This window comes from Terrapene carolina, unplaced genomic scaffold (genome assembly GCF_002925995.2).
Source record: "Terrapene carolina triunguis isolate 2854851 unplaced genomic scaffold, T_m_triunguis-2.0 Scaffold130, whole genome shotgun sequence".
In the NCBI taxonomy this organism is placed as follows: domain Eukaryota; kingdom Metazoa; phylum Chordata; order Testudines; family Emydidae; genus Terrapene; species Terrapene triunguis.
In genome coordinates, this window is record NW_020664481.1 from 21348432 (window position 1) to 21358477 (window position 10046).

General features: G+C 45.4%; 1 protein-coding gene across 1 annotated transcript; it reads right to left on the reverse strand.

Annotated features, from left to right (window-relative positions):
• Positions 1–4127: 4127 nt before the first annotated feature.
• Positions 4128–8651, reverse strand: LOC112114268 (mucin-5AC-like). Its single transcript, XM_029911786.1, has 2 exons — positions 8614–8651; positions 4128–7182 (listed from the first exon to the last, which is right to left on the reverse strand). The coding sequence occupies exons 1-2, from the start codon at positions 8649–8651 to the stop codon at positions 5592–5594; spliced, it is 1629 nt and encodes a 542-aa protein (XP_029767646.1). The 3' UTR covers positions 4128–5591.
• Between the last annotated feature and the right edge of the window lie 1395 nt (positions 8652–10046).

A 10046-nucleotide genomic window follows, 5' to 3' on the forward strand; every position in this document is an offset into this window, starting at 1 on the left:
CCAAAAAAAAAGGTGTCCCAATTTTTTTACACTTGCTATCTGGTCACCCTACACCAGCCATGCGAACGCCTGTTCTCACTTTCAGGTGAGATTGTAAACAAGAAGCGGGCAGCATTATCTCCTGCAAATGTAAACAAACTTCTTTGTCCTAGCGAGTGGCTGAACAAGAAGTAGGACTGAGTGGCCTTGTAGGCTCTAAAGTTTTACATTGTTCTATTTTTGAATGCAGTTATTTTTTGCACATAATTCTACATTTGTAAGTTCAACTTCCATGATAAAGAGATTGCACCACAGTACTTGTATTAAGTGAATTGAAAAGTACCATTTCTTTTTTCTTTTTTACAGTGCAAATATTTGTAATCAAAAATCAATATAAAGTGAGCACTGTGCACTTTGTAATCTGTGTTGTATTTGAAATCAATATATTTGAAAATGTAGAAAATATCCAAAAATATTTAAATAAATGGTATTCTATTCTTGTTTAATAGAATGATTAATCACGATTAATTTTTTCATCACTTGACAGCCCTAATGCTTATACATTTGCAGTACTGTGGAAACAGCGCTTCCAAGGTACTGAAAATGGGTCCAAGATCTCTTTCTTGATGAGTAACAGCTAATTTAGGCACCATCATTTTGTATGTAGAGTTGGGATTATATTTTGCCACGTGCAGTACTTTGCATGTAACATTGAATGTCATCTGCCATTTTCTTGCCAAGTCACCCAAATTTGTGGGATCCTTTTGTAACCCTTTGCTCTCTGGTTTTGACTTAGCTAACTATCTTGAGTAATCTTATATCATCTGCAAACTTTGCCACCTCCCTGTTTACCCCTTTTTGCAGATCATTTATGAATACGTTGAACAGCATTGATCCCAGACCAGTACAAACTCCTGGGGACACCGCTATTTACTTCTCTCCATTCTCAAAATGGGCCATTTATTCCTACCCTTTGTTTTCTGTCTTTTAACTGGAGTGCCTGGGAATGCTAATGATCCTTAATTTAATGACAAGCCTTTTGTTATCTTAATCACCCTATCTCTGTTCATAAAAAAACTTCCTGCACCGAGGGGCAGAATCATTAGCAGCGCCCTTGCCCCCCCCGCCCCAGGCGATTGGGGAGGGGCATGTGACCCGTCCCCACACACGCGCATTTCCCCTGCAGGCAGCCGTGCAGCCCTTCCCATGAGCTCAAAGGTGCCGGCCATGTTTGTAGTCCTTGCCCAGGAATTACAATCACTGGTGAGGCAGTGGAATGCTTGTCTACACTCTCCTAGCACCACATTCTTCTGAAGGAGAAGTGAACTTCGAAAGGTTCAGATGAGCGCCCACCCTTCTGGAATCCAAAGCTTTGCGGCATGATCCAAACTTCAGGCGAGTGCAAACTCATGCTAAATGAGTCCTTGGTGATATTAACGTGACACCGAAGTAGAGGTCCAGGGCCTGCCTGGCTGTAGAATAGGGACTGGGCAGCCAGTTTGGGTAAATGAAAATTTCCTTGGACTGTTACCCGTTTCTGGAACTGAATGGGGCCAGAACCTTTTTCTGAGGGAAGAAATGGTTCGTCGACCTTCAGTTCTGCCTTGCCAGAAGCAGAAATGCTGGTGTCTCGCAAGAAAGCACGTTCTGTGCAAAGATCTTGGGCAGCATGTGGTCCATAAAGTGCAAACACATGGGGTGCAACCATAGCCCCATTGAAATCAATGGGTGCTTTGCCATTAACAGCAATGGGACACTATTTCACCCATGTTATCTAAGTCCAACTCACTTCTCCTTAGTTCTGGCATTTGCTTCGAGACCTTGATATGAATTATTCATCTAACTACATCCTTTGATGAAGACATTGACTTTTGTCATAGAATTGTATTTTTTTTTTTTTAATGAAAATACAAAACAGAATATGATACATTTACCAGGTACAATACTACATCTTAGCACGCGCCAATCCTTTTCGCCTTGTGCTTTAAATTAAATAACACTTTAAATACTACAGAGCAAGCAATTGAAATCCACTGTTTCCAGCCACATCACCCCAATATAACAAAGATCCACCCTGGACAGTCAGTCCTCCCGCACTCTGCCAACATGACCATAGTGTAGGATTTTTTAAAGAAATAATAAGCCCAAACCTGCACCAGTAAAAATCAATGGCAAAATTCGCCTCTGATTTCAGTGGCGGCGGATTGGGCCCAATGTGAGCTTGCATTTGCTAAGAAACTGCAACTGTTTAAAAAAATTACTGGCCCCTGATTAGCTGAAAGTAATTCCAAAGTTCCACCAACACACTGGCCAGTCAGCTGTCCCAAGAACTCCCTAGCTGCCTTATCCTATACAATATGGATGCTTGCAGCCCTGAGCATAAAAATGACACTGATTACAGCCAGGGGCAATCAACTCTGTCTGGGTGAGTGTGGACTGGATAAGGGGGCAGGGCCAAGTGGCTGGAGCACGGTGCTGGAGGGCATCCGTGCCCCACCTGCTCCACAACTACCCTACTGCTAGAGGCATTAGGGTTGCTCCTGCCCTGTGCAGATCACATCTAAGGGTCACTGCACCCACCACTGAAATGGAAGGTGCCAGCTTTTCGCCACCCACCGCAAGGCACCATAACAGTTTCGATCAAGCAAGGAGGAATAGCCATTCGAGCAGAAGAATGCCCTCTATAAACAGCCGCAGGAGGAATGTAGGGGGCAGACTCTAACTATCTGAGATGACATTGGGCCAGGACACTGGAACTAAAGCCCCTTCTCTCATAAAAAGTGTCATGGGATCTTTCAGTGGCCCAGACTTCAGTTTTAGGTCTGCAGGTCTAACATCAAAGTGCCCCTTAACGGCCTCCTGGGTCATTAGTCCAGAACTGGCTTAGTGGGAAGAGGGAAGACAATAGCTGCTCAGTCACCAGTCCTCCTTCCTGCAGCATTGAACTCCAGCTATTCTGTGATGAAGTCCATGATCATTGCTAGAACACTCCCTGCTAGAACACCAAGAGGACACAGTTTTGTACTGAAGACATCAATCAGTCCCAGGCATTGCTAACGTTCACTAACAAGGGACGGGTTAGGAGATCAGTAGCCTGCACTCTGCATTTGCATTACATTTCTAAAGATATGTACTATAAAAATAATAGGCTAAATTTTGTATTTAAAGGACTATCCTTTGTACATCATTCTGACAAGCTACGGGTTACTATTCCCATAGGGCTAAATTCACCCCCGTGCATGAAGGCCTATGTACTTCCAAATAGGCTAACATAATGCATTAGTCATTGGGTGCCGGCCCTCTGCACAGGGCTGAATTTCACACAGAAAACTCAAGTATACACCATATCTGATCACACTCTGAATCCCTCGTACCAAGTTACCTCCAGCCCCCTCTACAAAACCAACACCCAAGGGGAAGGGAACTGGATCTCAATCAAAAACAAATATTGTTGGGACGAAACCCATCAGCCCAGCTTCTGGGTCAGAGTTCCCATACAGTGTATCTTCTGGTTCCTAATTGGGGTAACCTCAGCACCTATGCCTTGTCTATCTTTTCTTTCCCAGAAGTTGAGTACAGAATCAGCTGTGGTTAGCTTGTTCTACTGTTTGTATGTACTTAGTGTATTACTCAGATAAAGCAGCTGCATTTTATGTGTCTTAGGTTTTGTTATACATGTTTTACTTTTTTTTTTCCACGCGCACCTTTATATTTTGGAGGTCCAATCCTGTTCACATTGAAGCCAATAAGCGCAGCACTGGATTAGTGATATATATGTGTGTGTTGCTACAGTGGCCCATATCCTGACGATTTCTTACCCAGGCAAAAGTCCTACTGGGGTCAATGGAAATTTGTCCTGAGTGAGGACAATAAAAATTTAGTAAGGGACCTTCAGGATTTGGCCCACAGGACTTACATTCTGTAATGTCTAGCTGTATACAATCAATAACCATTTGCATAAAAATCTGTTGCCTAGTAGCTTTACAGTGCATTAATACCATGGTGATAGATGCTATATATAAGCCTGTGAGGGAGGGATAGCTCAGTGGTTTGAGCATTGGCCTGCTAAACCCAGGGTTATGAGTTCAATCCTTGAGGGGGCCACTTAGGGATCTGGGGCAAAAATCTGTCTGGGGATTGGTCCTGCTTTGAGCAGGGGGTTGGACTAGATGACCTCCTGAGGTCCCTTCCAACCCTGACATTCTATGATTGTATGGACAGATAGATACAGAGGTGTAGGAGTGTTACACCTTCCTCTGAATCAGCCAGTGTTGACCACTGCCAGAGACAAAATACTAGACTAGATGGACCGTTGGTCTGTTCCAGCAGAGTAGTTTCTATCCTCCTAAGTCTAAATGTATTACTGGTAGTTACTCAGTGCTCTGAAAGTAAACTACCCATTCATTGTCTTTTGTAACTGTCAAACAGAACGGCTCACCAATCAGACTCCATGTTGGTTCCACGTGAAAAGAAAAATCACTAGATGTTTGGTGTCTGGTGGCTTCTTCTGTTTCCAGGTATCACAATGGCTCTTTTTTATATATACAACAGTATGTCTTTGTTCTGTAACATCACATCTGTGCTAGGAACTGGTTAGGTCCAGGGACCACAGCTGGAGGAGAGATTTGATTAGCAATGAGTCCAGTTTTTCAATGTGGGTGATTAAAGTTAGTCCCCTGAATCCATAGTTAAACACCTTAATTCTTGTTTTAGCCAACCATGGTCTGATTTTTTACAGGTGTCAAGTTGCAGGTGCTCAACATTCTGTGAAAATTAGGTCACTAAGTGCTAGAGTGACCAGACAGCAAGTGTGAAAAATCGGGACGGGGGTATAGGCACCTATATAAGATAAAGTCCCAAATATTGGGACTGTCCCTGTAAAATCGGGACATCTGGTCACCCTACTAAGTGCTGATTCTTAGTTGCCTAAGGTGGGGGTTTAGCTGCCTAACTAGAGGCCTAACTTTAGGCAGCCACATTGGAAAACTGGACTCAAAGTGGTCAGGTCTGGTAACAGTTAGTGGCATGGTTGGCCCTTGAAGCCTGGACCAACCAGCAACCAGTTGAGTGACAACTCTGGTATCACTCAAACAGAATCGGAACAGAATGGCACCACATGGGGACCCAAAGTGCAGGGAGTGAAGCAGCAGAGGGGTAACAAATGCAAAGTTTGGGACCACACGCTTCAGGCAGGGAGAGGATCGAGGTGGTGTAACATTCGGCTTGAGAGCAGCTTGGTTGGGTTTTTAGCTGGATAGTGCCAGAATGGAACTATTCCAATACCCGTTCAAAAACATGCCTTTGGCACCGACTGGCAACCAGCAGCTAAGCTGCTCTATAACTGCTGTTACCTTTGCATATAATGATGCAAGATAAAAGACAAGTAACTCATTCCTAAAACGTCACCCTTGGCTCCCTGGGTGTTTTTTGGCATTCCACTCAGAAGCTGTGAGTTTCCTTAGTGTCCTTGGCCCATTTGCCTTGCACTGTTTTTTGGCTTAGTCCAGTATAAATCTGATTAGTGCCAGGTTTAGCCTCCCTGCTCCCAGTTAGAGTAATGTCCTAGAGTCCAGCTACTAGCGGTAGGAACCCAAGTCCGTGCCATGAAGGATTCAGATGACTTCCATAGCGTATTCATTAGTTCGAGAGCCCTGCTGATTAAAGAGCAAGCCTTGTACCATTTCTTTAGCTGAGTCTCCAGGGCAGCCTTTGGCCTTTACATACATATACATCCATACGGCGGCACTGCAAATACCCAGAACGCTCGCCAGCAAAGCAAGTCTGAGGATGTGGGTTCGGGATGCAGGCAAAATGCTGGCCACCAAGGGACCATCTGAAGGCCCCTGTGCTCTGTTCTGAAGTGGGAAGCTTTTGAAGGAAAGGATTGACGTTTCTGTAGGTGAAACGGATTCAGGAAAAGAGCGAGGAGGATCTTTCTTTCCTAAAGGAGATAAGTAGCTACCTGTGCGAACATCAGCCGTAGAGTCACTAACAGCATCTCTTTCATCACCGCCGTTGGGACTGACAGAACTACTTTGTCCTCCAGGAGATGTGGGGTGTGGAGTGGATCCCTGGGTGGCATCACTTCCTTTTAGAACAGCTGTGGGTTTCATGAAGCTTTTGAAGGAAAGGACTGACATTTCTGTAGGTGAAATGGATTCAGGAAAAGAGCGAGGAGGATCTTTTTTTCCTAAAGGAGATAAGTAGCTACCTGTGTGAGCATCAGCCGTAGAGTCACTAACAGAATCTCTTTTATCACCGCCGTTGGGACTGACAGAACTACTTTTTCCTCCAGGAGATGTGGGGTGTGGAGTGGATCCCTGGGTGGCAACACTTCCTTTTAGAACAGCTGTGGGTTTCATGGTAGAGTTCTCAATCACTTGCCCCATAGATGCAAGGCCTATAACAGGCTTGCTGGGAACAGATTCTAGAAGAGAAGGTGTTGTCAGGAACATAGGTGATAACTTGGCAATCGCAGGGCCATTTACAATGGATGGAGCATCTGAAATAAGTCTACTGGGAGCACTGGCAAGTCCATCAGCTGTTTGATTTCTAGTAGAGCCTACAGAATTGTATGTAGGTCGTATGGGACTCTCAAACCCTTTGATGACAGGGGTGGGATCTGAATTAAATCTGCTGGGAGCTGTGCCAGGTATATCAGTTGTTGGACTGATAGATCCTGTGGACTTGTTTCTAGATTCTACGAAACTCTCAGAGCTTTTCATGACAGGGGTGGGAACTGAATGAAATCTGCTGGAAGTGCTGTCAGCTGCTGGCGTGGTAATAGATCTTATGGAAACTTCGCTGCCATTGGCAACAGGCTCAGGGTGGATAGTAGATGGAGTAACAGTCTCTTGTAATGCAGAGGAGGATTTTGTAGAAGACCTCTTGGCCACTTGCACAGTCAATATGGATACGTTGGGCTCCTCCGTCCTCACAACAGAAACATGTACTGCTTGTGAACCTGGTGTGCCAGCCCCGTGAATGGGATTGGCCGGAACACTGGGCTGTGTTGGTGTAGAGACAGCATCGCCAACGAATCTGTGAAAAACGCCTGCCCCTTCTTCCACAACTGCAGAAGTGACGGTGCTTGAAAGTGGCGGATTCAGAGGGGCACTTGCTTGGTTTAGCTGTCGGACTGCTTCCTTCACCCAGCTCGCCTCTGGATCTGCACAGAACTCTTTATTCTTCTGAGTGACAAATCTGAGGAGAGACCAGAAACAGCAACAATCACAAGAAACAGAAAGGAAGAGATATGCAAAGCCTGGATAAAAGCAGTCGTGAGGAAGCTCATGCTACTTTGGCAGAAGCTAGAGACATTCTATTTTCTCAATGACTTCTGGAAGTTAAGTATAGCCATGTTCTGGTGTGCAGGAGATAGCGATCTAATCAGTTGGTGTTTGAGTCATGATTTGATGTGATGAATAATTTCCTGAGGCTAGACTTTCTTTTTCCTGTTCATTGTTAAAGTAACTATTTTGAAATGGGGCACTTGACCCGATTTTCACCTGAGGATGCTGTAATGAAGTTAAGAGGGGCTGACTGTGTAATCACATATAGGGTCGGATCCCGTTCCCATAGAAACCGAAGGGAATTTTGCCACCCACTGCAATGGGAGCAGGGCCAGACTAACACTGAAAGTACAATTCTGCTCTGTAAAGTGGCTGCAAATATGGCATCATGGGGCTCCATGTTTGTGCCTCACTGACGCCAGATTGTTATTTATTATTTAGCACCTACAGGCCCCTACTGAGCTCAGGCCTCTGTTGTGCTACGTGTACATAACTAGAGACAGCCCCTGGCGCAGAACGTTTACAGTCTAACAGACAGAGCAGATAAACAGTGGGAGGGGAAAGAGGCAGGTCACTGGCCAGACAGGGAACAGAACTCAGCTTTCCCGACTCGAGTTGGTAGGTTTTTGACTCAATCCAATTTTTAAGAAAAAGTGTCCGCTTTCCCGGGAAGTGTTTGACTTTTCGTCCAGAAAAAAAACAAACAAAAAAACAAAAACAAAAAACGAATGCCCAAATTTTTCAGCTGGAAACCAAAATGGAAAAGCTGTGATTTGGAAATTCTGCCATGGTGCCGCATGGGAGTTGTATCCTGACTGCCTCATTCCCCTTCCCTCCACCTTCTGGGGCTGGGTTCCCCAGCTAGACTACATCTCCCATGAGGCACTACAACCAGGGACTTCTATGATGTGTTGCATCAAGAGGGGGAGACCATAGTGCAACATGGGAGATGTAGTCCATCCAGGGAGCCCAGGCCATTGAGGAAAATGGGACCTTGACAGGGCCGCCCAAAGGGGGGGCAATTGAGGCAATTTGCCCCGGGCCCCGCAGGGCCCCCACGAGAATATAGTATTCTATAGTATTGCACCTTTTTTTTTATTGAAGGGGCCCCCGAAATTGCTTTGCCCCAGGCCCCCTAATCCTCTGGGCGACTCTGGAGCTCGAAGCACCCAAACTACAATTACCATGAGGCACCAAGGGATCATTTTTAAATGAAGAATTTCATATTTTCAGCTGAAAGGTTTTTGCCAAAAATTTCTGATTTCCAATTTTTCATCCAAAAAATCCACATTTTCCCTCGGGGGCGGGGAAGAGAGCAAAAATACTTTCTGAGCAGCTCTACTCATGACTCCCAGCCTGGGTCCCGATCCACTCGCTCATGCTCTAGTCTCGCCCATGTCAGTAGAGCTATGCCAGTTTCCATCAGCTGAGGATCTGGCCCCAAATCTGTAACAGATTTGGAGAGTTGCACCTACTTCAAACCAGGGCTGAATTTGGCCCAGGCTAAGTAAACTATTAAAAAGGTGTGAAATATTTCCCCAGCCTTTTCTCCAGGGCTGAATTTCTGGTAACTGTGTAAAGTGTTTATAAATTAAAACCACATGTAGCAATTGTCAGGGTTGTTTAAAATGAATGAATGAGTTCCCGGGGGCTCCCAGAGTGGAAGGCTGGACTTGTGCTTAAGGCAGAGGTCTACTCTTCAGGTCCTGATTCTGCCACAGGCTTCCTGTAGAACCTGGGCCAAAACCCTTAGGCTTGGTCTACACACTACCCATTCATGTCAGGATAACTACATTGCTCAGGGCAAATCCACACCCCTGAGCGACGCAGTGATACCGACATAACTCCTGGTGTAGACAGCACGGTCGACGGGAGGGCTTCTCGCGTCAACATAGCTACCACCTCTCCGGGAAGGGGAGGAGCTCTCCTGTCGACGTAGGCAGCGTCTTCACTAAGCGCTCCAGTGGTGCTGCAGCAGCACTGTAAGTGTGGACAAGGCCTTAATGTCCCTTGGTCCCCATCTGTAAAACAGTCCTCACAATCTTTCCTTTCTTCTGCCCTTTGTCTGTCTTATAGATTCATAGATTCATAGATTCATAGATTCTAGGACTGGAAGGGACCTCGAGAGGTCATCGAGTCCAGTCCCCTGCCCGCATGGCAGGACCAAATACTGTCTAGACCATCCCTGATAGACATTTATCTAACCTACTCTTAAATATCTCCAGAGATGGAGATTCCACAACCTCCCTAGGCAATTTATTCCAGTGTTTAACCACCCTGACAGTTAGGAACTTTTTCCTAATGTCCAACCTAGACCTCCCTTGCTGCAGTTTAAGCCCATTGCTTCTTGTTCTATCCTCAGAGGCTAAGGTGAACAAGTTTTCTCCCTCCTCCTTATGACACCCTTTTAGATACCTGAAAACTGCTATCATGTCCCCTCTCAGTCTTCTCTTTTCCAAACTAAACAAACCCAATTCTTTCAGCCTTGCTTCATAGGTCATGTTCTCAAGACCTTTAATCATTCTTGTTGCTCTTCTCTGGACCCTTTCCAATTTCTCCACATCTTTCTTGAAATGCGGTGCCCAGAACTGGACACAATACTCCAGCTGAGGCCTAACCAGAGCAGAGTAGAGCGGAAGAACGACTTCTCGTGTCTTGCTCACAACACACCTGTTAATACATCCCAGAATCACGTTTGCTTTTTTTGCAACAGCATCACACTGTTGACTCATATTTAGCTTGTGGTCCACTATAACCCCTAGATCCCTTTCTGCC